The sequence below is a fragment of the Arctopsyche grandis genome, chromosome 7 (assembly GCF_051622035.1).
Source record: "Arctopsyche grandis isolate Sample6627 chromosome 7, ASM5162203v2, whole genome shotgun sequence".
Classification (NCBI taxonomy): Eukaryota; Metazoa; Arthropoda; class Insecta; order Trichoptera; family Hydropsychidae; genus Arctopsyche; species Arctopsyche grandis.
Window position 1 is genome coordinate 3,264,696 of NC_135361.1, and position 27,979 is coordinate 3,292,674.

The 27,979-nt window shown below is 34.0% G+C and overlaps 1 protein-coding gene across 2 annotated transcripts; it reads left to right on the forward strand.

Annotated features, from left to right (window-relative positions):
• The first annotated feature begins 7 nt into the window (after window positions 1-7).
• Window positions 8-27,840, forward strand: LOC143914934 (carboxypeptidase D). Of its 2 annotated transcripts, XM_077435344.1 has the most exons (12): window positions 8-248; window positions 18,865-18,996; window positions 21,738-21,890; window positions 22,013-22,146; window positions 22,223-22,359; window positions 23,644-23,831; window positions 24,072-24,248; window positions 24,331-24,449; window positions 24,534-24,710; window positions 24,783-24,875; window positions 25,163-25,670; window positions 27,238-27,840. In XM_077435344.1, the coding sequence occupies exons 2-11, from the start codon at window positions 18,873-18,875 to the stop codon at window positions 25,265-25,267; spliced, it is 1,407 nt and encodes a 468-aa protein (XP_077291470.1). In that variant the 5' UTR covers window positions 8-248; window positions 18,865-18,872; the 3' UTR covers window positions 25,268-25,670; window positions 27,238-27,840. The 2 variants fall into 2 exon arrangements, with proteins under 2 accessions (XP_077291470.1, XP_077291469.1); XM_077435343.1 differs by lacking the exons at window positions 8-248; window positions 18,865-18,996; window positions 21,738-21,890; window positions 25,163-25,670 and having other exon boundaries at window positions 22,015-22,146.
• Window positions 27,841-27,979: the final 139 nt, after the last annotated feature.

Sequence of the window (27,979 nt, forward strand, 5' to 3'; positions counted from 1 at the left end):
TAACGTCAGTTGGTTTCGGTCGGTGTCGGTGTTAACACGTCGCCACCTCGTATAGAATATTTCTAGATTTAATATCAGACGACGAGCGTATCATACGCCACGGACGGTACCCGATTACAATCTTATGACAGAAAGAGACAGTTTGAGAAGCGCACGAACGGAACTCTGACCGCAGAAGCTACATTTCGAATGTCACACTGCACCAGTTTTGCAGAAAAGAAGACAGCGTGACCTTTGCACTTTTGACTGTAAGTTTCAATTTTTTTCGTTTATTTATTCGAAAATATATTTTGCATTCATTTTGTTGGTGGATCGTTTAAATTATAATGTATGTAAACATTTTCGATGATAAATTCGCTTTGAATTGAGAATCTAAACTGCAGGTTACGACACTTTTCCAATGCCCGACATACTTGTGTAGATTATTTAACTATTGTTTGGTATATTTCCGTATATTTTGCGATATATGTACATTTTATTGAATTCTTTTAATGTATAAAAATAACAAAGTGTGTGTATTTCTGTATGATTTATAATTATTATTTTTGCTTTACATGACTAACTATTTATTTATTTGAAAGTTTTATATTAGTTTTTCGTGAAATATAATAAAAAAAAATTTATTACACTTTCGTATGATATTCATATGTTTTCCAATATATTATATTTTTATTAATATTTGTTTTTAATAAATGAATATTTTTTTAATTAAATTTTACTTCAAAGGGTTTTCAATGTACAGTAAATACGACTGTTCGTACGACTTTTGAACATTTTTGAAATATTCCAAATTAAAAAGATTTTTGTTATATTATATGTATATATGTATATTCATCTACCTATATATATATATATATATATATATATATATATATATATATATATATATATATATATATATATATATATATATATATATATATATAAAATACACACACAACACGGCCGTATCCAGGTTTTTTTTAGGGGGGGGGGGGGCTGAAACACAGGCGCACTCTTTGTTTCGGCCCCTTGTTTTTTAAATTTATTTATTTATTTATTTATTTGCAACCAAAATAACAAGCAAATTTTATGTTTCTTAAAAATGAAACTTTTTAAAAACTTCTTTTCGTTCGAATATTAAGAGGGCTGGACAGCAGCGCCTTGTCCATACAAACGTACTATACTTCTCCCTTCCTCAATTATGGCACTAGAAAAATTATTTTTTAATATGTTATGGATATCCACTATTGGGGTGCATCTATCGTTTTATTTTTTTGATTAATTATTTTTTATATGAGCTAGGAGCCGCCAAACATCTATAAAATCGCCTCTTTTTTACACCCACGAAACGAGTCCAGCGTGCTTATTTAACGGTCGATTTTAAAAAAAATACGCCAATAGATGCACAGAAAGAATCTTTCTCATACCGATGATGAAATTTTTTTAAAAATTGGTCCAGTTTTGGAGGAGAAAATAGTAGAATACGAAACCTCGATTTTGTCAATTTAAAATACGTTTTATCTGGTCGAAGCGCAACTGTCGCATTTACTCAATATATATATATTGATATATATTGTCGCATTCACTCAATATATACATACACTCAATATATATATCGAAGAAAGGAACGGTAACAAAATTAATGTTTCAGGTGTACAGCCCTCTTAATGTTCTTCAACATGTAACATATGTATGTACCTTTTATTAAATTGTTTAAAAAAATGAGGAACACGGAAAATCAAACTGGCGCTTTATAATAGGGTTGCCAACTGGTAAATGATTAAAGAGGACATTTTTTTTTAAATATTTAATCTTATTATAAAAAATCACAGCAAAACCTCCACATAAAGATCTAGTTCAAATTTTAACATAAGAACGTTTATAATGCAGGTCGCCAGCCTTCGGACCACAAAATGGTTTAGAAATTTTAGGTATTAATAAAAAAGTTCCAGCTTAATTTAATAAAAACTGTAATTTACAAAAAAAATGTCAGATAATAATAACATATATGTTTATGTACCTACTTGGCGCCGCAGGTGAAATTTTTTTTAATTAATTCTTGAAATCTCATTGCATATGTTAATGACGTATACTGAGAAGCGTTTTATTTGACAAAATACGTGAATTGTATATATGTATGTAATATGTAGTTAGCACTCATAAATTAAAAATATTCGATAAAAAGAAATGTTGGTTAGATCAGATTCAGCGACAAAGCTTAACGTTTTCATTAGAAATCTCTACATCACGATGTATGAGCCGTTATATTTGAAAGTGGCGAAAGTCCACTTTTCTTCATTTCGAGAAATATCTTGTAAAACAATAAAACATTTGCGTTTTACAATATTTAAAAACACCGGTGGCCTGTAATACGTTTATTCTGCTTTTTTGAGATTCTGGATAATATAACGGCTCATATGTACATACTTGAGAGCAAGTCTATTAAATCTAACTCTTTGATAAAAAAATATGTTCCCAGTTCTCTTCATGCTTAACAGAAAAATTCTCATTCACAATATGATATTTTCGAAAATGTAATTTTCAAAAACCGAAATGAAATCGAATGCGATGTATTGACATTGAAAGCAGAAATAAGACTGAGTTTTCTTCGGGACTTAAAAACCGAAAACAATAAAATTTACAGAAAATACAACATTCTTTACATTTCAGTTCGAAAAGTACCAGAGCGTTAATTATTCTTTATTTGGAAATGAATAAAACAGTCTTCCGCTAATTTAATTCTCATAATTATAATAAATATTTTTTTAATTTAGAGGGGGGGGGGCTAGCACCCCTATATCCCCTCCTGGCTACGTCATGACTAGAGGTAGGACCGGAAGCGTGCTTTTTCCAGGAATCAGGGCGTTTTGGGTCTATTTGCAAAGCTAGAGTGCAAAAAAAAGGTTCATCATCAAAATGAACAATGCACCGCGAACAATAAACAAAGAACGGCACGTTTCCGATCCTACCTCTAGTCATGACACACACACACACACACATTCGGATAAATGATTATTTCGTCACAATGATAGTTCCTACAGACGTCACGACGACAATGAGCCATTTTTTAATCGTTGTTCACTTTTTATTAAGTGCACGAATGCGTGCACCTGGTTACAACTTACATATGTACTACATAATATACATAAACAAAAACTTGATATATACATAAACAAAAAAATTCCGCATAAATTAACACTTTCTTCAATCGTTAGCAACAAATATACTATTTATTTTTAAATTTTGTTCTTATATGTATGAAAGACACGTTTCCGTACGAAAATGCATTAAAACATATCAATTTAATTTTAAAACACAAAGTATACAATTTCATTTATTTTCAGGTACTATAAATTTCGACAGGGTAAATTAACGAATGTTTCCTTGAAAACTTCATAATAATATATCACAAAAAATATAATACAATAGCGTATACAATTACATGTGTATAATTGACTATGAAAATATAGCCTTTATTTGATTTTGATTTTTAATGCTTTTTATTATTACGAAGTTATGTTCACAACACATCTTATATCTATTTTAATAGCTACTGATCTACTGATAATTTTCTATTTTACAATTTTAATTTAATTTTGTTAGTAATCATAGTATTATATTATTCTAATGTTAATGTACAGCCTAATAGGAAAAAGAGCTCAACAACCTATTTACAATTCTTATAAATGCTTATAACACATCTAATATATAATATTAATTAAAGACTCTCTAAAGTCGATCTAAAGTAGATTGTGTTTAGGTTTTGGTATTTAAAGCAGATTGTATTTCTTAATAGCCTATATTTCATGCAATAATAATTCATAAATTAATTCGGCATTTTTCCATTAAGAGTAATGACCTTTTGAAAGTCGGAATATTTTCAGACTCAATTTAATATCTCGAAATAAATTAATCCCGCAAAGCTTTTTATTTGCAAACGTCCCGAACGCAAATTGAATTTTGATACTTTCATCAAATACCTTTAACCTTCTGGCGTCTAAAAAAATATATTTGATTAATGAACCCAAGCTGTTTCCGAGAATATCGTGGGGAAACCCAAGTTTTTCATATAAACATGCATAAATGATTATATATAGATATACATACGTACATAAATATGGATATGAAACGAAACTGCGAGATTCAAGGTTATCAATATGTCAGAAACACACCCGCTGATATATACGATTCAAATTTGAAATTTTCCCGCTTTAAATCACACGCACAAAAGGGACGAACCCTAGTCGATGTAATAATTCAATCCCCCGCTGAATTTATACGTCCGATCCTTAAATTCGATACGACAAAAAAATGTCGGAATTCAAAGGGTTAACGATATGTTGATGTATTCCGCATACCTCGCCAAACAATACGAAATATACATACATATCTATTTATTATACTTGCATACATATATGTCAAGCTTTCATATCACATCTTAAAGGTCAAATATTTCTGATTTTTAAATGTTTTTTATAATTACTAAATTATGTTCGCAATACATCTTATACATCTATTCTAATAGCCACTGATCTACTGATCGTTTTCTATTTTAAAATTTTAATTTAACTTTGTTAGTAATCATAGTGATATATTATTCTAATGTTAATGTACAGCATAATAGGAAAAAGGGCTCAAAAACCTATTTACAAGTTCACAATTTGACTAATTTGAGTTGGAAACTAAATTTTGGGACAAAAGTGTGCTAGTTACGTACACATTGAATGGTTAATATGTAAGTACATACATACAGGTATTCGAATTTTGTAAGTTAATTTATCGGTTTGGTCAGTAAATACTATTCATGGATTGAATTTATCAAAATATCCATTTTATATCATAATTTCATTTAAATAACAAAAATTTCATTTGCACTACTTTATGTGAACCGACTGATGAAATAAACTAACCATTTGATTAAAATACTATATACATACATACAATTAACTATTTATTATAATTACCGACCGTTTGTCTACTGATTCTAATATATCATACTTACCGTTTGTCTACTGACCTCAATGTACTGATCGTTTGTTTACTGGCTCTAATATAGTGGCGTTTGTCAACTGACTCTAATGTACTGAGCATTTATCTACCGACTCTAATATACTGACCGTTCGTCTACTGACTCTAATTAGAGATAATAAGATACTTAGAAGGTACATTAGAATCAGTTAACTCGAATGTACTTACCGTTCGTCTGCTGTCCCCAATATACTGACCGTATGTCTATTGACCGTATGTCTGTTGACCGTTTGTCTATTGACTCTAATATAATATAACTGACCGTTAGTCAACTAACCGTTTGTCTACTGATCGTTTGTCTACTGACTGTTTGTCTACTGACCGTTTGTCTACAGACCGTTTTTCTACTGTTTGTTTGCTGACTCTATTGTACATACTGACCGATTGTACACTGACAAATGCGCTGACCAATTACATATTTTATTTGCTGACCGTTAATTATACTAGTTAATGACTAGAATCATTTAAGATTAGACCATTTGAGTTTTTAATGCTGTTATACTCCTATTTTCATATTATATCAAAGCACATTGATAACTTTTTAATGTGGATACATAAGTTCTGGCTTCAATATCAAGTCACGTATCGATTCCTTTCCACAATTACCTGAATTGAAATGTCAACGGGCAAAACACTAGAAGAAAATAGGAACTAAAGAAACTTAAAGGATTTAAAAGACAACTAATGACAGTGAATTATGAAAAACTATCATACCAATACTGTCCTCAACAATTATATTGTATCACCTTTGCGATCTAATTATGCGATATTGTATGTATGTCTGTATGTATGTAGATATGTACATAAGCATATACATACATATGTATGTTCACACCGGTTGTAATTACTGCCCCATGACAATTAATTGTGTATATACATACGTATAAAACCTTTGATCAAATAATAAAATAATGGTAAAAACGAGCGGTGACCTTACCGTCGAAGGTCAAATTCGAAAAAAATAGGCTTTGACGGATCGCCGTAAATTCCACAAAGGGATTTTTTCACCGTTAGATGGAGAGAGAAACGAAAGGGTGGGTTGGGCGAAAGGGAGAAAATGGACCCCCGTCGATATCGGCTCGGCTAATTTTATTCCAGCAATGACCTTTGAACCCCTGCCAAGTTCGAGCGAAAACAAAAAATATAACAAAACCAACCGAAATTATGCAATCTCGAATTTTCGCAGAACGATGCTAAAAAAGTAAAAAGTAAACACATACAATCGAATCCGCAATGGCTTTGGAAACTTCGCAAAAACAGAGGCGGATGTATGCGCCGACTCACACGGACGCCGCCGCAAGAGCGGATATGCTCATCGGCTTCGGATCTTCCCGTGAGTCAAGCGAATGCATCAGCGCATGCCTTTGCTCCCGTGTGAAATTTCAATACCTTCATCTTCAACGATTATCTGCAAATATCTGCGACAGATGCTGCGCATTCAAACGCTCCTTGTGAAATATATATCCTTGAACGATAACTTAAGTTAGTCATATTTTGGAACTAAAGGGTATATGAGCTATATAAAAGTTTGTATATACATATGTACATATTTAAATGACCTCAGAATATACCGTAGTATACATAGATACATTTACAAGAATAGATCTAGGTTAGATATATTCTGGTAGATCTAGTTTATTTTAATCAATCATGCACACTCGTCTTAACAGATTGCTCCAAAGCGACGAGTGTGGTATACAGATAAATAATTTTTAATTATATATACACCCATATAATTAGATTAATGCGACATCTACGGTCAAACATTGTACAAAAGTATTTGAAGTATTATACAAGGCAAATACAAATATCAATTACCATCCACGGAGACATCTATGGTCAAATTTGCAGCATTTTATACTAATCAGCGAAATTCAAGATGCTGCTGAAAACGAGGAAAGGTTGCCAATTTGTTGGAACCGTTTCAATGAAAATCAGATAAATTAGCAACGTCTGATAAGAAACAATAGGCCTGGATTCACATATCCAAGGTCTGGCCAGCAGCAACCGGTGGGATTGAACTCGTGACCAAAAAAAAAACTTGTTCGAAAACATTATATCCTTACACCACTAGTCTATGCTGTTAGTTAATTACTTTATCTATGTACGTAGTAACAATAGATGAAGTTTTGTGATCATGCGAAAACTCGAACTCGAGATTTTGACTGATTCGAACTCAGAATCGATTACTGATCACGTTTTCATGATCTAGAAAAAATGTGTGTGTGTGTGTCTGTGTATTTTGGGGATTTTTTCAACACCGTTAGTCCTATCGAACCGAAACTTTGTATCGGTTACTGAAATTCTTATCGACACTACGTAAATTATTTTCAAATTTTTAAGTTGACCGGAAATGGTACCTCCCCTTATAGGTGTCCTCTTTTTTTAAGTTTTTGAATTCGATTTTCTCCCAAACTACTAACTGAATCGGACTGAATTTTTTTTACATGTACTAGAAATAATAATTTTAATAAATTTTTTTTTTTTAAATATTTTTATTTTTATCTCTTGATATTTAATGTGTGTAATAATTATACTGATTTTAAATAATAAAAAAAATTTGAACAAAATCCGACAACCGGAAGTAGAACTTTTGTCTTGTGCATTTTTTTGCATATAGGTATTTGCGCTCATTTGTATCGCTATCATAGTTATTAGTTCAATATCGAATTTTGTTTTGTAACCTTCTCATATTCCTCAAATACATAGATAAGGTCATGGTTTGGTCACACCCGATTTTTTTTTTATATCTTCCAGATTCCAGAAATTTGTATTGGTGTATAAATTTTCCACCATACATATGTACATATATTTATTTTTTAATTTATACCAGGAAGGCCTAACAGGTAAACCCAATGCGCCTTCCTGGCTAGAAACATTTTACATTTGATACAAGTATTATTTTTTATTACACAAAGTAAATACATATCAATTAACATCCACAGAGACATACATACATATGTATCTATGGTCAAATTTGTAGCATTTTATAAAATACAGCGAAATTCCTGAAAACTCGAGAAATGAGTAAGGTTGACAATTTGTTGGAAACGTTTTAATGAAAATCAGGTAAATTGGCAAACTCTTATAGGAAACGATCGACCTGGAGTCACAAATCCAAGGTCTGACCAGCAGAAACCAGTGGGATTTGAACCCGTCGCCACTTTGTTCAAAGCATTCAATGCTACCAATGGTCTATTCTGCTGTCTTATATGTACATATATACTTATATATTTATGTATATGTACTTATTAAGAATTTCATTTTTTCATATATTAAGTTAAATACATGTATGTATGTATGTATGTATATTTTCCTTGTCGGAGGGATATAATGTAAAATGAGAAAGGAACTGCTTCAAAGACTATAAATTTTGATAAGAGTTATATAATTGTGTAAAAGCTACCTTCTGCAAAGTATCCACATGTATTTTATACGTGTTCTTAATCCGAGGAGTGTTGAGAAGCCCGGCATTAGCTGTCGACTCGTTTGTTATCAGATCCCAGTGAAAATGTAACACTTTGTAACAGTAAAGTCCGGCCAGGTGAACGTTACAGTTAACTCTACCAATGAGTTAACCGACTAATTCCAACCAATCGTATGTACATACAAGGCCCTTTGTTCCCCTCCTCCATATTCAAAGTTTAGATGGATTTGAGATCGCCTTATTAATACTTTTGAGGACCGAAACAATTAATTTCCTAACGAATAGAGCTTTGTATGTAGTACTTGAAGAGTGTAGCTACTCATACTATGTATGTACATAGGTGCCTAAAAGGTTGAGAGTCCTTGAATAAGAGAGGCTGTAGCTAGATTGGGGACAAGTGGTTGTCGTAGCTGGAATGTGGAAATATAATATGAAGATAGTTCAAACAAAAGTGTGAAACCACTCGAAAGCAACCCACAATAGAAAAGTTGCAGCACTCAACTCGTACGAAAACTTTTGATACACAAAATGAATTTGTGCGTAAACTTTGCTCTTATGTAAATGTAATCCTGGTTAAATTTGGTATATTTTTATATGTGGTTTTAAATTATATCCATTTATTTCTATTTTGAGTACCATTGTATATAAAACCACACACATTTTCCTTGCTTTGCCTACATCTGTGTTATTTTACATTCTCTTGGGTACCATTGCTCTGGTCCCACTTTACTCCTTTAGCCACAGCCTGGCCCGGCCCGAGGGTATGTGGCGCCCCTAGACAGATTTATTTCAGCCCCCCCCCCCCCTTAAATTTTTATACAGTAAATTTCATGAAAGTTCTTGAAATTTTATGTTGAAGAAAAATGTATTAAGACAAAAATAAATTTAAAATCTATTTTCAAATAGGCACGTTTTATGTTTAAAAATGAATAAAATAAAATAAAATACGGATAATTATGAATAAATTCGGTAATGAAACATTAATTTACATTCAACAATGAATTGATGAATCTTATAGAGTGTCTTTTCTTCTTTCGAATATGATTGGTTAAGATTGGTTCTTCTTTCGAATATAATTTCGTAAAGCACATCAATCCCTGACATATATTTATGTGTATACTGAGGAGGACGTGCTTCTGCGTTCCTCCCGCTATTACTCGCTTAAACCCGGCTATTGCACGAAATTTAACTTAACCATCTAATCACTTATTTTACTAATTGCATCCTAGTATAATTTAAGTGTAAAAATAAACAGCAAATCGGTCGTAAAAAGCGGTTTTATATCAGTTATTTCGAAAAATTTTGTGCTAATTTTTGTGTCAAATCGGTGTCAAACGAGATACATCTCCCTACCTGAATACAAAAAAAGGGTCCTTCGCCAGCCAAGTCGGTCCCACAGAAGCAATAAATCTTCCACATAATTGCTTCCAGCCAAAAATCTTTAACGAACTTTACTTAATAGAATAATAGCAAACAGAAACGGTGTTTCCCAACTGTCTATCAGTTCTTTTTCATATTTAAATTATATTAAAGTAATTCGTGTAATTTTATATACTTTACTAAAGTTATTATTAAAATATTAAATTGCAAACCGCACTCACATATATAAATCCGTTGTCTCCAAAGAGGCGTCTCACGATAAAGATCTGTAAAAAAGTAGTATAACAATTGCTAATCTATTATTATCATAACTAACTACTTTCACTTACAAAGTAACCCTGTTAAATGGCATGTAATAACTCATAAGTGATCCAAGTGATACCTAGGATGACTATATGTCAAAGCTGACCACAGAGAAGAGTTTATGGCGGTAAGAACTCACTCCTTGAATGGAAATCTCTCTCAAGTACCGCCTTTTTCTCAACACATCTTGGATAAATGCGAGAAAAATAATATCCAAACCTCCAACAAGGTAAGAGTGACGATGGATGATAGCTTAGCTAATAGAAACCTGTATTTAGCCACGTACAATGTAAGAACGTTATCGAGTGAAGGAAGTGTGCTTGCATTAGAGAATGAACTAGAAAGTATCAAATGGGATTTAGTAGGACTTAGCGAAGTAAGACGAAAACAGGAAAACCAAATAATCCTAAAAAGTGGTAACTGTCTCTACTGGAGAGGGCTACCAAATGGTAGAATAGGAGGAGTAGGGTTTCTTATCAATAAGAGAATAGAAAGAAATATTATAGAAATAAACGACATATCGGAACGTATTTGCTATGTAGTATTAAGAATCTCGAGCAGGTACACTTGTCAAATCTTCCAAGTGTACGCCCCCACATCTAGCCACCCAGACGAGGAAATAGAAGACTTCTACGAAAAACTACAGGGCGCATACGATAATAGCCGCCACCACTTTAAAATAATCATGGGCGACTTTAACGCAAAAATAGGACAAAAGGCAAACACAGAAAGAGCAGTAGGCAATTTTGGTACCGGCCAAAGAAACGACAGAGGCGATCGCCTCATAGAATTCGCAGAACACAACAGGCTCTTCATCACTAATTCATTTTTCAGGAAAAACACCAACAATAAGTGGACTTGGGAGAGTCCTAAAGGAGACAGAAACGAGATCGATTTCATCCTAACAAATGCCCTGCACTCCGTTAAAGACGTTAGTGTTTTAAGTAAAGTAGATATAGGCAGCGATCACAGATTAGTCCGTGCCAAGATGGCCATTAATATAAATTGCGAACGTAGGAAATTAATAAAAGGATGCAGTAACTCTCCAGATTTCGCTCAACTAAGGTCTAGGAAAAAGGAATTCGAACTCGAACTTGGAAATCGATACGGGAAATTAAACCCAGAAGCAGACATCGAGGAATTGAACACTGTAATTAGTTCGGTTCTAACCTCAACAGGTAAGAAATTAGGTGGTTTCAGGAAACAGATTAAATTAAGCAAAATTTCAGCGGAAACAAAAAACCTAATTAAGCATAAAAGGAATTTAGATAGGGATAATAATAAGCAAGAATACAATCTAGTAAATAAGGAAATTAAGAAGAGAATAGTCAGGGATGTCAGGGATTTTAACAGCAAGCTAATAGAAAATACCATTAAGAATAACCGTAGCCTGAAAAAGTGCAAACAGGATCTTTTCTTAGGCAAAAACCAAATGATCGCAATCAGATCAGAGAGCGGAGTAATAATTAGGAATAGAGAAGAAATCATAGACAGAGTTTACACGTTCTATGCAAAACTATACGAGAACGACAACGGCCAATTCCCCACTCTGGAATCGACACACGGCCAAAGGGTTCCTGCAGTATTGCCTAGCGAAGTAGAGGCCGCGCTAAGAACTGCAAAGAATGGTAAAACCCCAGGGGAAGATAATATTCCCATCGACTTACTAAAATGTGGCGGCCCCCCCCTAATTAATATCTTAGCTAGGCTTTTCAGCAAATGCATCCAGAACCAAGCTATACCAGAAGGATGGAATAACGCAACTATCATTTTAATACACAAAAAAGGCGACAAAAGCGATATCAAGAACTACCGACCCATTAGTCTACTTTCAGCGGTCTACAAGCTCTTCACGAAGGTTATTACAGAAAGGCTGAAGAATATCCTCGACGAGAACCAACCTATAGAGCAGGCAGGGTTTAGGGCAAATTTCAGCACAATGGACCACCTCCAAGTAGTTGGCGAACTAATCGAGCGCGCCAACGAATATCAACGGCCACTGTGCCTAGGTTTCGTCGATTATGAGAAAGCCTTCGATACAGTTAGTCATAATGCAGTACTTAACGCTCTAAAAACACAGGGAGTGCCGGAACCCTATGTGGGACTGTTAGCTACAATATATAAGAATGCCACAGCTTCAGTTAAAATTTTTTCAGGTACAGATAGATTTAGCATAGGAAAAGGAGTAAGACAAGGAGATACAATCTCGCCCAAGTTATTCAATGCGGTGCTTGAGGGAGTTTTCAGGAAATTGGATTGGGATACAGCCGGAGTAAGCATCAATGGTCGCTTTTTGAGTCACCTTCGGTTCGCAGACGATATAGTTTTAGTAGCTCGTGATTCAGCTGACCTACTTATCAGACTAACACAGCTGGACAGGGAAAGTAGAAAAGTAGGATTAAAAATTAACGTAGATAAGACTAAACTAATGTTCAATAGTTATTGCATGCCTGATAGCATCCCCTTAGATGATAAACCAGTAGAAGTAGTAAATAATTATTTATATTTAGGTCAAATAATTGACATGTCTGGTAGTAAAAATGAAGAGATAAAGAGACGTATGAAATTGGGGTGGAGTGCATTTGGACGGATGAATGCTGTTTTTAAATCAAAAATGCCACTCTGCCTGAAGAAAAGGATCTTTGATCAATGCGTTTTGCCAGTGATGACGTATGGATGTGAAACTTGGACACTGAACGCCAAGATGCAAAATAAAATCCAATGCACTCAAAGAAGTATGGAACGCTGTATGCTTGGCATAACGAGGAAAGACAGAAAGCGGAACACGTGGGTGAGAAATATGACAAGGGTAGTGGACATAGTGGATAGAGTGAAGAGATTGAAATGGCAATGGGCGGGTCACGTAGCTAGGAGGATGGACGAAAGGTGGACAAAAGAAGTGCTTGAATGGTACCCGAGAGAAGGCAAAAGAGTAAAAGGAAGACCGCAAGGAAGATGGGTGAACGAAATTAGGAAAATGTGCGGAATGAGATGGATGAGTGTTGCGCAAAACAGAGACGAGTGGAAGCGTGTTGGAGAGGCCTTCATCCAGCAGTGGATGGCGAATGGCTGTAAATGATGATGATGATGATGATGATGATATATATATGTATGTTTCAGTGGTATCTAATATTTAATTTCGAAATAGACTTTGTATGTAAGTATATAAGTATGTATATATCTAAGTATCTTTGGTTGGGAATTTCGTAAACAAAACAAAGTTTCTATGACGACAATTCAATTGGTTGAATGTTATATTTTTTTCGATTCAAATAAATTTAATAAAAAAACAAATAAATATTTACTATTTGATTCGCCATGTTTAAGCTGTTTATATTACAAACACTGAGCGAAGCCGGATAAAAAAACTAGTTTTATATAAATAAAATTCCAAATTATCATTTGTAGCGACGACAGTTTGCTGTTTTACAAGTTTTATTTGTGAGTCGTTGATATTTGACAGTCAACTTCCTGCGTAATATTTTACAATCAGTATTGTTACTTCGAGTAGAAAAATTAAGTTGAATATAGAATGTTTTATAAGTTCAAAGAAAGCCAAATTATTATTATTTTATTTTTCAATTTAATAATCAAAAAAAGAAAAAAGGGGGCGCCTCGCAGCGCCCCTTGTATATGGCGCCCTTGGCATGTGCCTAGTCTTGCACTTTTGAGCCGGCCCTGGCCACGGCCACATTGCCATTATTATATTTACTATGTCAACTATACGCTCAGATTATATATCTTAACAATTTATTTCATTCTCTATATATATATTCATTATACGAAGCATACAACTTTCAATATTTTTAATGCATTAGACTTTATGTAACATACTAAATACATTATTACTATCTAATGATATCGATCAAAAACTTTCTTTTTCAGGCAAAGTTGTATATACTATGTATAATGTATGTATGTATATACCTATATAATAAATCAAGTTATAATCAGTTGTATAAATGCTAGGAGCAAATCAGTTATAGGAATATTGAGAATTTCAAGGCAGGTTATTCTTGCGATGATCTAAATGGCTCATGCTTCAAATTAATAGGAATAATTTGTTTTTAATGGATGAAACAAACTGGAATCGAATGCTAAAAGCAATCATATACATAAGTATTGATACAATCTGACATATTCCAATCGTAAAAGTTAATTTAAACCGCTCTAAGCGAAACTGGCAGTTGAATCTTTCTCGATCAATTGCGCAACGCTTACGGCAATGGCCGCTGAAAAAGAGCCGAAACTACTTCGCCATTTTGTCCGCAAGAAGACACCACTGCACATAGCCCAAAATGGCGGAAAGAAGCGTCACTGCACTTGGCGACAATCGAAGATTAGAAAGCGAGAACGAAACGAAAGCGAGAAAATCGAAGATGAAATTTTACGTGACCGACACGCAACTTTATCCTGAGATCGATGCACCCGGCTCTGCCCAGGGATGCAATTGTGACCGCGAGAGGATTCCATGACGGAACTGATCGGGTGACATACTGACCCTGAATCCATAGCATACAGTCGACCTAAGCGAAAGCATGTATGTATGTATATGTACGTGCATAACTTTCACGGACGAACGTTTTAAAACCTCATATCGACATTGACCTATATCTGTTCAATGGCGTCAGTGTCGCGCATCCTCAATTCGCGCGAATTGCATAATCTAAATTCTAGAACTGCTCTCAAAATTTTGGAGACTAATGTATCTGCATACTAAAATGGCGAATTTGTGTAAAAAAAGTCATTGCCACTGTTATTGATGGCCAATTTAAAGTTTCGTCTAAAAATTAGCGCTTTATTCAAGGTTTGGTTCAGATGATTTGAATGCATAGCATACCTACATATATGGGTAATCATTCGATTCTGATGGCCAACACGTGAATAGATTTTGACCTAAAAAGCCAATTTTTAAAGTAATGACACCTGTGGTAAAAGAAGTCGTGTTTCCAGCCAACTTCTACAAGAGTAGCTTCTTGGGTATGTAATTAAACGGTAATTGGATTATTAGTCACATTGCGGTGATCACAAAGAAAATGTTTGCCATTGAAATCGCTAATACGCAACATTTGGCACTCAAGTTCTCGTTAGTATGATAGTTATCGTTAGTATGATGGACTTTTCGGCTACCAGATGTTCCGTTATAGAGATTTTAGTGACTTTGTGACCAGTAATCACCGAACCTAATTAAACATAGGAAGGAAATTATTTATGTAATTTTCTCACCGAAGTTTTATATATGTAGAAACCGTGTTGTTGGGTTGTGTATTATAGGGGGGTCATTTACTAAATAATTATTATCGATTAATATTAAACAAGACTAGTGTTATGAGTACATCAGGTTCCCATTACGTTTAATGGATAATCTATATTTTACAAAAACAATTTTGGTTAACTTGATGCACTCGTGTATAATTAACGGTTATCTGAACTTGAACTAGATTTCAAAATCTCATCATCCGCAATCCAATAGAAATAGTTAAAGTCAGGCTGTCATGTCGCTGATCAGGTTATCTACTACTATTAAAAATTTTATTGCCTACTCGTAAAATATATACGAAAAAATTGAAACCTTTTGACTAACAAACGTTTTTAATTTTTCAACACATTATATTTTATCAGCTTAGCTTTAATTTTAGAATGTTCTATGCTGATAGTACACATATGTACTACTTTAGTGTGAGCTATCACTTGTACTTTTATTTGGTTATCACCTTTCACTATAGTTTCCACAGCATGACAAATATCATCATCAAAAACTGAAGTCAACGATCTTATTTACCATTATCGTCTTAAACAATAAATCCATTCATAAAGAGCGGTTTTCTTTTGTGCATTATCTCTACAGCTAATGTTTTTTTCCGAACAATTGACATTCGAGCAATTTGACTTTCGATTAATTCATTTTGGGCAATGTACTTGGAAAGACTTGTGTTGGTTATGACCTGTTTCCCTCTCCATTCAATGTAATGCTCTATAAGTTGCAATGTGCACGCACAGTCAGGCAGACACGTGAAATCAGTAACTCGAGCCCACTCATACACACGGCAGCCGTCGGCACGCAACTTATAGAGCAAGCCAGGAAAGTGTACTTTATCATACAATAAATGTGAGACAAAGAGAAGAGTGAGACAAAGAAAGAGAAGAGAAAATTCTGAATCCTGAACGCAACGCTCACACAAATTCAAACATGGTCCTTCGAACAGGGTAGTTCAATCTCAAACAGTACTTAAAAACATACGTGCGATATTTTCGCGAAATCCTGATAAAACAAATTTTAAAAAGCTTACGCTCGTATCAGTCAAGTCTTTGAATGCTGAACAACGCCGATAGGCGTTTTACTAACAAGTCCATGAGCCTGAAATACGACGATAGGCGTTTTTTTTTTGAATCTGTACAAAATAATCAAGAATACTACCCGTTAAGCCTTTATAGGAAGTATTGAAAAAAAAAATGCTTTGAACATGGGTCGTGTATAATCCGTGTCAATGTTTATAAAGACTGGTTTGTACCGGAATTTCTGAATTTATAACCATAGCAGAATTTCTCGATGGAAATGCCCAACTGCTGAGTAGTTTAGATTTTGGCTTGGCATTTAGTTTGTGAGCATTACATTTTAACAACAATGAAGAAGATGGAACTAGTTTTGGTAAAATACATTCATAGACTTATTTTGTTTATTTTATATTATTGCAAGATATATTAGAGAGTCTAAACACACCTTTACAAAACTCGAAATCCTCGGCGGTATTTATCTAGGGTTTGTTTGGATTCGCTACAATTTTTATACCTGCTTTCTATTGTATTTCTAAATAATTCTAGTTGGAAATGTTGGCGAAATTTTCAGCGTGGCGGGCTTTCAACATAAAAGACGTCAGCACTCAAAGGGTTAACTATAAATAAAGCATTCTATGAATAATTACCACTTTTTGGGAACGTTTTAAAATATTTATTGTTGCCGAATGTCAGTTGCATTGCAAATCGACTTCGTCAAACAAAACGAATCGGGCTATACGTCCTACAAAGCGCATAACCAGGATGCAGTTCTAAACTGGAAATACATAATATTATACATTTGATTCGATGACCTAGAACACTCGAGCGTGTATCCAAACAATATGCAATGCAAATGTCCACGTCGTTAGTGATATGCAATGGCGGCGCGTGTAATTTTAACCGATTTCAGTGTCGGTGCGTGAATTGCAACGATCCGCGTCGTGATAATTTCGCACGTCCGGTCTGAAGATGTCGAGATCATCGAATGACACTTTCCATATATATAGATATACAAATCGGAGAAAGGGGGTCAAATATAGTATTTCCATATTCAGAATTTCCGATGACCGATGTGATTAAAGTCTATCGTAATGAAGGAAAAAGCTGTTATAGCCGGAATATACATAGTTATTGGCCGCTTGGAGTGAAGTAATACACTAAAGCCAATTGATGAAAATTTAATATATAGTCTGATAGCTTAAGCACTATTGATATATACCGGTCTCCCTCACGGGACCGAAAGTGAAACGCCCGAAAACGCAAATATCGGAAGGCAAAGATCGAAAATCGAAAGGTCTTAAGTCGAAAGATCAAAAAAAAAGGTGCATGGTAAACGGAACTATGTATATATAATATATATGAGTGGCATGCGGTGAAATTATCTCTCTTTTTGTCATACAGCCTTATTTACTGTGCGCGCGCAGAATACGGGAGGAAAAGTCTGTTCCTCTTGTTCCTGTTGTATCCTGCTCGCGCAAATTAAGTGAGTATGAACGACGGGGGATAGACCCTTTTTTATCTTTGCCTTCCGATATTTGCGTTTTCGGGCGTTTCACTTTCGGTCCCGTGAGGTAGACCCCTGTTTGTGTAAGGGCAAATATGGTGGTTATTATTTATATATTATTTATATGGACGATAGAGATTGCACTATTCTGCCTATTGTCTGGAATAAAAAAGTTATTATAATATTTAAATAAAATCAACCCACTGATTATAGTGCTATAAACACAGGCTATAAGACTAATGCTAGTCGCTGAAAAACAGCTACGATGGATAGATTGCTTGTAAATTTCTCAAAAACCAGTAGTGGACTAGACTAGTGATTAGCATATAATGCTTTCGAACCTTGGCCATACCTTGGATATGTGACTCCAGGTCGATCGTTTCCTATCGGAGTTTTTACATACCTCCTTTACGTTTTACTTACGATTACAATTCAGGAAAAAGTTTGCCTCTTATCCGATAGTTTTCATACTCTGCCATATTGCACATTTTGGTCATCAATATAAGTAAATGGATCCTCCGCCATTACGATGGTGCAAAAATATCGTGTAAGACGCGTTTGAAATCTGCCCGGCGAGATAGTCGTTGACGTTTATCCAACGTTTGTTTATTAGTTTTAAACATAGATGGCGGTAGTAAAATAAAATTATTGGTATTTTTATTCAAAATAATAATTTTATATACAAATTATCTGATTTCATTGAAACCTTTCCAACAAATTGACAGCCTTTACTTGCTGTCATGCAAATGTCGAGTTTTTAGCATTTTTAATTTCGCTATATGTATGTATATTACTTGTCTACCGAACAATCTCTACTTGAATGTTTATGTTTAAAGTTAATGTTTCGAGGGGTAGATCAAATTTATATGGAACCTATCTTACGTGTTATACAGAAACAACGACGAAATCTTATAATGTAATATATATATATATATATTATTTAATGTCCAATTTTTAATTTCAGATTTGAAAATGGGATTTCTCAGGCAGTTGTTATGGACGAGTTTCACTATAGTAGCGGTGGTCATCCTGAATGCCAATGCCCAGGAGTACCCTCATCCTTTAGGGTCGGAGGCCTCACCGAGGATTGGAACTGGTAAGCATATGTATGACCGTTGCACTTGAACGACCTTCATCATCAGCCTTTTGCACAAAGAATCAAAAACCGGTTCGAAGCTGACTGGAGAGAAAACTGTATCAAGTTCGTTTGAAGTACATACGTACATACATAACATACATTGAAACTTGAGTTTATAATAACACTATTCGACAATTGACGACTTTTTTTTGGTTCAAATACGAGATATGACTGTTCTTATAGATCTATGCTCAGTGAATACGAATCTGGTAATAACAAATGTTGATTGGCTCGAGATTCGGAGATATACATATGTTTTTTAAATCGCGCGATTTTTCTATATCTTGGTGTTGTTCGGTCGATGTCTCAAAATCTGTCAATTTCCTGTTCAAAATGAATATTGGAATCGATAGTCGGGTATTTTAGCTTTCATTTGTAGTACTTTCAGCCTTCAAGTCTCTCTAAGTAGTCGTCCAGTTCAAATCAAAAGTTAAAAGTACGTATTTTCACTTGGAATTTTTTCCCACTGTTAATACTATTTTATATTGAGTATTTTCTATTGAAACATGATTATTAAGATAGTGTTCTGGCCACACTATTTTTATTTTCGTTTTAAAGATTAAATTGGGAGTGTGCTGAATTTTAAATCGGTAAAATTTCGAGCTAAAAACTCATACTATTATTTACTAATATTTACACTAATCTGAATTTAATTAATAGGGATAATATATTAAATTGCCTTTTTATGAGAATTAAATAAAATTCCACTTAGAAAAATCATATTTTGACTATTCTTGTGGATTAATTGTTATTAATCCACAAGAACAGTCAAAATATATGTAGATTCGTATGAAATGTAATATCTCGTTTCGGAACCGTTTTTCGTGTCGAAAAGTGTAATAAACCACTAGTTTATTATTTAACATATGAGTATGAACAATTGTTTATTCGATGAATAGTTTTTCGACGGACGATGATAAATATGGACAATGGTTTCATGAAATGGAATCCAAAAAAAAAGTATTCGGAAATAGCGTAAAAAATAAGTGACAGATTCAAAGGGTTCTTACAAATTTTATTACATTTCGCTTTTGTTCCGTAATGACATTACTTCCTCGTTTTGTATCGCTTTTTTTATATATATTTTTGAAAGCATTGTGTTGAAATGTGCGAGTATTTTTCGCGTGAATCACATTATGTACATATGTTAAATGATTTGTGAGTACAATAAAAGGAACGAGTTGATTCATATCCGCCATTTTGGAAATTATATTTTGTTATATACCACAAAAAATTGTGAAAATTAGAATAAATTGCTATGACACAGTTCCAAAAATGCGGATAGTGCGAATTCTAGTTCTCGATTGGATTTTATAAAGGGGTAATTTAAACATTATAGAACTATGTATGTATTAATATACATATGCGGTGTATTGTTAGAGCGTTTTTGTGGAACTCAGGCAACGTCTACTTATCAGAAAGAATAAAATAAATTAAAATGTATTGGCCAGTCTACAGTAATTGACCACTAAGCTATAAACATATAATTGCATATTTTCTTCAAGGAAAGTTATCAATTCGAAACACATACAGATATGTTACAGTTATTGACCACTTGAACTAAAATAATACAATGACGTCTTAATAATATATAATATTTATATATTATTTTGTATTTGCATTTGTAAGTAGTTAGTCAGCATTCTTATTTCTTAAACTTTTAAAATTTTATTTAAAATAAAGCAAACATTTCCCACATGTATTCATTTACGACCAAATCCTATTTAAATCACAAATGATTTCAAGAGTAAAGGTCTGTTCATACCTAACCAGCACGACCCGTATCCTGCAGGTGTCCTGCAAGTGCGGATAGTATTCTTTGGTACATTATATGGACGTATTCATACTCCGTTCGCGCATGCGCATTTACGCATTCATGCGCGTCCATATATAATGTACTAAAGAATACTGTCCGTACTTGCAGGATACGTGCAGGATTCGGGTCGTGCTGGATACGTATGAACAGACCTTAATATGATCCAAATTTAAAATATGCATAAATATTCATAAGTATTATATTTTAATTATAGTATTTTCTTCAAATATAATAATCTATGTACGTATGTTGTACAAGGAAAATGATACCCGAAAACATGTTAGCAATCAAAATAGTCACAGAAATAAACATGCGGCGAACTTGAATGAAGGACGTCAAACAAATAAATGCATAAGGTTAATGTGTTTTCAAGATGGAATTCAAGAATTGCGTGACCTTTACGTGCTGAACGTGCAAATTAAGAAGGCTACTCATCAGTTATCACCGATTTAAACAATGGTGAAAGTGGAGAAAATCTATTGAACGACAATGTCAGCCCTCACGTCTGAGTTTTCCACCACGTTTGTATACAATTCTGGTTCAGTAACCTTCGATGATATGTACATCTGTATAACCGATTGGGTTCCGTCATTGTTGACGTGAAAGTGACGATAAACTAGTTCTAGATGGTGAAAATGATGGTATTTTTCACATTTTTCTTCTCAGATGTATGTACATCAGAGACGTTTAGCAAAATAGATATGTATGTACTTACAGTTAGAAAGTTATAAATCATTTTCAATCTGCTATTATTACCGATCTAACGTAATTTTGCTACTAATTGGCTGTTGATAAACTGGCTTTAGGTGCAGTGAAAGGGTTAATATGTTGTGTACATGAATTCCATTTAACTTTCCATGAATTAATTGTTTCCTCATTTCAGGTCCGATAGTACACTATAATGATTTCAAAGATAATGGATTCAATCTGGACTTCACATACCATGATCATGATGAGATGACAAGATTCTTGAGGGCCACTAGTGCAAGATTTCCGAACTTGACTGCTTTATATTCAATTGGAAAGTCTGTTCAAGGTATAATTACATTTTATTTAATCTAAAATAAGATTCTTGAATATAAACTATATCATATAAACATGCAATATGTGTACAAGAAATAAATATAATAATATAATTAAGTTTATTTAAATTTAAAGGTCGCGATTTGTGGGTGATGGTGGTGTCCGCTTCACCATACGAGCATATGATCGGAAAGCCGGACGTTAAATACATTGGTAACATCCACGGAAATGAAGCCGTTGGTAAAGAGCTGTTGCTTCACATGATTCAAGTGAGTCCTTTGTACAATAATATGTATTTTAGTATTGTACTACAATATGGTGCTGAAAATAAAATCATTCTTTTAGTATCTTGTGACGTCGTACGACACCGACCCATACATTAAATGGATGTTGGACAATACGCGTATACATATTTTACCATCGTTGAATCCTGATGGATATGCAGTAAGCAAAGAAGGACAGTGTGATGGTGGACAAGGACGGTGAGATTTTATTTTTCATTTTGTAATTATCTTTTCTTTGTGACTGACAACAGGACCCATTCGAAATGGGTTAATCTTCAGATTCTTGAATATTTTTAATTCTCTCTAGCACTCTACACTTTTAGAAGCCTTTGATGAATAATAAATACAAACCAGCAGAATAGATTAGTGGCTAGCATATAATGCTTTGAACAAAGTGGTCACGGGTTCAAATCCCACTGGTTTCTGTTGGGTTCAGGTTCTAGTCTATCGTTTTCTATTAGAGTTTGCCAATTTATCTGATTTTCATTGAAACGGTTCCAACAAATTGGCAACCTTACCTGTTTTCTCGCAAAATCTCGAGTTTTCACCAATCTCGAATTTCGCTGAATTGTATAAAATGCTGCAAATTTACACATTTGACCATAGATGTCTTTGTGGATGTTAATTGATAGTTATTTACTGAATTTCGCTGAATTGTTTTAAAAAAAATGCTGTAAATTTACACACTTGACCATAAATGTCTTTGTGGATGTTAATTGATATGTATTTACTTTGTATAATAATACTTGTATCAAATTTACAATGTTTCTGGCCAGTAAGGCGCATTTGGCGTTAATTATTAGGCCTTCCTGGTATGTATTAAAAAAAACTCAAATAAATAGTAGAATCTGATTGATATAAATCTGTATGCTGAAAATTTTTATCGGATAAAACTTACTTCACGTGAACCCTTTTTACATACCTCCTTTACGTTTCACTTACGATTACAATTCAGGAAAAAGTTTGCCTCTTATCTGATCGTTGTCATACTTTGCCATATTGCTCATTTTGGTCATCAATATAAGTAAATGGAGCCTCCGCCATTACGATAGAGATAATATATCGTATAAGAAGCATTTCAGGTCCGAAGATTATTAATCTCGGTGACAGTTGGTAGTCATTAATTTTATACATAGATGGCGGTAGTAAAAAAAATATATTGGTGTTTTTATTCATTGATGTATAATACACTAGATCCGCCCTCACGTCTTATACTGGTCTCCCTTTTGGCGCATGCAAAATACATGGCGCATGCACAGTTTCTCTTAGTAGGTAGGTAGGTACCGCTGCGTCGTAGGGAAAAAAACCCAACTTCCCCGCTAGTTAAACCCCCCGCACCCCTCAGTTAGTGAAGACAAGATCTCCAACCAAAATCACACGTCAGGGCCTATCTATGAGTATTATACATCAATGTTTTTATTCAAAATAATAATTTTGTTCCATTAATATTTACTTCATAAAAAAACTTTCATAACATTTCAGTTATAACGCAAGAGGCTTCGATTTGAACAGAAACTTCCCCGACTACTTCAAACAGAACAACAAACGTGCCCAACCAGAAACGGAAGCCGTTAAGGAGTGGATCAGCAAAATACAATTTGTCTTGTCAGGATCATTACACGGCGGAGCCCTCGTAGCCAGTTACCCCTTCGACAACACGCCAAATTCTAGTATGATGCTAAACTTATATACACACTATATTTATAATTCGTATTTAAAATTTTGTATCGAAACTTTATTTCTATGCTTAACGAAGGAATATGTCGGTCGTCCGCGCTATGCTCGGGTGAGATGGTATTGTTAAAAATTGTTAATATGCAATTTTTACACTACTACTATTGATTGTAATTACATATTTAATAATAATAATAAAATATATTCGTTTTTTATTACATATCTCCTCGGCACAGTGTTCCAAAGCTATTCTTCAACCCCATCACTCACACCGGACGACGATGTCTTCAAACATTTATCGCTAACGTATTCGAACAACCATGCAAAGATGTCACGCAGCGTATCCTGCAAATCAGGAAGTAAGAACTTTGAAAACGGAATCACAAACGGTGCTGCTTGGTATCCTCTTACTGGTGTGTATCAAATACGAGCTTTTCTAATATACATGTACACATTCTGATTTAATCATTCTTTTCGATTTATTATAATTCAAAGGTGGTATGCAAGATTATAATTACGTTTGGTACGGTTGTATGGAGGTAACTCTGGAATTGTCCTGTTGCAAGTTCCCACCAGCTCACGAGTTGCCCAAATATTGGCAAGATAATAAAATGGTCTGTTTTTGCATACAACAGTAAATGTATGCTTAAAATTATATGAGATGTATATATAATTGATGTTTTTTTTTTGGGTTTTAGTCTCTTATTAAATTCTTGGCTGAAGCTCATCGAGGCGCTCACGGCTTTGTGATGGACGATAACGGCAATCCTGTCGAGAAGGCATCGTTAAAGATCAAAGGTAGAGATGTTGGCTTCCAGACGACAAAGTATGGAGAGTTTTGGAGGATATTGATGCCTGGAATGTACAAAATGGAGGTACAATCGATGATTAATTTTTTATGGTAATTGTTATATTTGAAAGATTGTAATATAATGATGATTTTGAAGGTTTATGCTGATGGATTCGCACCTAAAGAGATTGATTTCATCGTCGTGGATACACATCCGACTACTTTGAATGTTACACTTCATTCTGCAAAAGTAAGTATATTATAAAATAGTCACTTCTGCCGTTGAACATAACCTCAAAATATAAATAATAAATAAATATTTATTTAAATTGGTGAAGGCTATTTAGATGTAGTGTGTGTGCTAAGATTTTAAATAAAATTGAAATTTCATCAATTATTCCTTCTATAGATACAATTTGTTTGACTTAGATGTGTACGAATGCTCACATAGTTTTTAAGTGTATAAATTACTAATTGTATTATGTATTATATTTGTAAATATGCATTATGTTGGTGACTGTATTTAATCGTCTTCAGGGTTACTTCCCGAAACCAGGACCAAAGAAACCGTATCAGCCACAGAGAAAGGTTCAGACAGCATTGTTGCCGGCCGCTGGCGATTTCATATTTCCTAAAAATTAAAAATATCCCTTGATCCTTATTTATATTTTATACATCTGTGACTCAAAAATGTGCTGTTTTTGTATGTAGCAATCTAAGAATTTATTTTTTAATATTTTAGTAATAGACTCAATGATAGCAATAATTTTTTAAGCGTTAATTTTATTTTATTGTAACACCGAATTGAAAAATCCATACAATTATCAATTCCGGGCCATATATTTATCCTCCGATTATTTATAAAAAAAATAATAGTAAAACTTGTTGAAATTTTTGCTCCTTTGATATATAATATTGATAAATTAATTTATATGTAATGCATTACAAAACACCGTATTTTTAGCAATTTAAATTCCACACAGCAAATCCTTAAAATCCAATCCTTGATAAGGGTGGCAGATATTTTGATACAACTCATTATATTGTAAGTATACACAAACACACTTCTGTTATTGCTTTATTTATTTCTTAAATTAAGGGACTGAAAATGCATGTTTTAGGAAGTGGTGCATACGGAGGTGAGTCAATGATTATCTGCAATGCAGTTGTATGTATTTTCTGTATATATTTCCATACTAAGATTCTTATTATTTTTACAAGTTTTTTTACGGATGCTCAATGGTGTTATCATCGGGTATTTGGGTCCAATTTATTATTGAAAATTGATCCAAAAGATCCAGATCCCCCATGAAAACCCAAGTACATGCTATTTAAACCTTTGAGTGCTGACGTCTTTTCTGTTGAAAGCCGTCCACGCTGAAAATTTCCAACTAGAATGATTTAGAAGTGCAATAGAAAGCAGGTATAAAAACTGTAGCTAATTCAAACAAACCCTAGATAACTACCGCCGAGGATTTCAAGTTTTGTAAAGGTATGTTTAGACTCTCTAATATATCTTGCAACAATATAAAATAAACAAAAGAAGTCTATTAATGAATGTATTTTTCCAAAACTAGTTCCGTCTTCTTCATTGTTGTTAAAATGTAATGCTCACAATCTTGTAAATGCCAAGCCACAATCTAAGCTACTCAGCAGTTGGGGATTTCCATCGAGAGATTCTGCTTTGGTTATAAATTCAGAAATTCCGATGTAAGCCAGTCTTTATAAACATTGACACGGATTACACGACCCATATTCAAAGCATTTTTTTTCAATGCTACCTGGAAAGACATAGCGGGTAGTAATCTTGCTTATCGGCGTATTTTAAAGGCTCATGGACTTGTTGACAAAACGCCGATCAGCGTTGGTCAGCATTCAAAGGGTTAAACGACCCCTCAAGTGCTCTTAAACCAGTCTTTATAAACATTGACACGGATTACACAACCTATATTCAGTGCATTTTTTTTTTCAATGCTACCTAGAAAGGCTTAACGGCTAGTATTCTTGTTTATTTTGTACATATTATTGCGTGGACCTGAAGAGGGGGCTTCCAGAATCGGAGAGAAAGACGCAGGAGGGTTGTAAAAGCTGTCGTCGGCGCTCCAGGTCGGAATGGTTTCCAAGCCGAGAGCGCCCCATATTTATACCCGTTTGGGCTCCACAACTATTGGTCGATGAGTCAGGCGATCCCATTGGCCGTTGCATACGGCTCATTCATTCGTAGAGGCCATTTTGGCGGGAACGAGAGATCAGGTGATCTGCGCTAGTAAACCATCGGTCCACGAGCGCCACTCACCTAATCTCTAAGGTACAATATTCAAAAAAACAACGCCTATCGGCGTATTTCAGGCTCATGAAATTGTTGGCAAAACGCCTATCAGCGTTAGTCAGCATTCAAAGGTTTAACTTACATTTATATTGTTGGCATGTGAAAATTTATTTATGATAATTATAACAACCCACTGTGGATAATTATTGGCTCACCTTTGCATACATATGTATATATTATAGAATTTAAATGTGTTTATGTTAGATTAACTGAGGTTGAGTTGTCTTGTATATAATTTTCATAAATATGGAATTGGTATTAATCCATTGCGTTGGCGTTTCAGCGGATAGATGGTGGTCCGTTCCATCGGCCCGTAATACCACCGCAGTTCTTGTCGAGGCCGGTGCAGCCGCCTCAAGAGAATGGCATCTTCTCATCATTCACCAACGGTTTGAGCAATCTTGTGAATAACATATTCGGTTGAATTTTCTTCAAAGACTTTACATAAACTATATTATAGCTTTATTAATGTGACAAATTTACAATGTAAATGTATGTAAATTGTCGCAATGTGAAAGGTGAGCGTTGATGTTGTTTGTTTTAACTGAGAATACGGAATCGCCCAGTTTTTTAGAGCGGGAAAGTGTGTTTTAAGTAATTTCCTTTTGCATTGTTGATTAAAAGTACAACTATGCTAGTGATTAGAACGCTTTGTCAGTTCGGACGAAAGCGCCGATAGAATTGGCCGAGTCTGCTGGTGTGAAATTGTCGTGTTGATTTATTTGTGATATTTTTTGAAGATTTTACTGAATTCATAAAAAAATATTGACGTAATCAAATGACTATATATTTTGTAAAACAACAATTATAATAGATATTTTTAAATGATTTTTTATTATTATTTAGTGTGATCCGACTATGATATCGTCTTCCTATCAAAAGTTTTATTTAACCCTTTGGCTGCTACGAGGTTTTTCAATGTCCAAGCGAAAAATGCTAACATTTGTAATTATTTTGAAAAAAAATAAATATAATATTTTTTTTTACATACTTACTTCGCCGAACACTCGTAATTTTTATAATAC

Bases quoted from the DNA above. Each gene is read 5' to 3' on its own strand.
- LOC143914934 (XM_077435344.1), top strand. From the start codon at position 18,873: ATGGGATTTCTCAGGCAGTTGTTATGGACGAGTTTCACTATAGTAGCG. The intron at 24,249-24,330 runs GTGTGTATCAAA...TATAATTCAAAG, and splicing joins TGCTTGGTATCCTCTTACTG to GTGGTATGCAAGATTATAAT. The intron at 24,450-24,533 runs GTCTGTTTTTGC...TTTGGGTTTTAG, and splicing joins ATTGGCAAGATAATAAAATG to TCTCTTATTAAATTCTTGGC.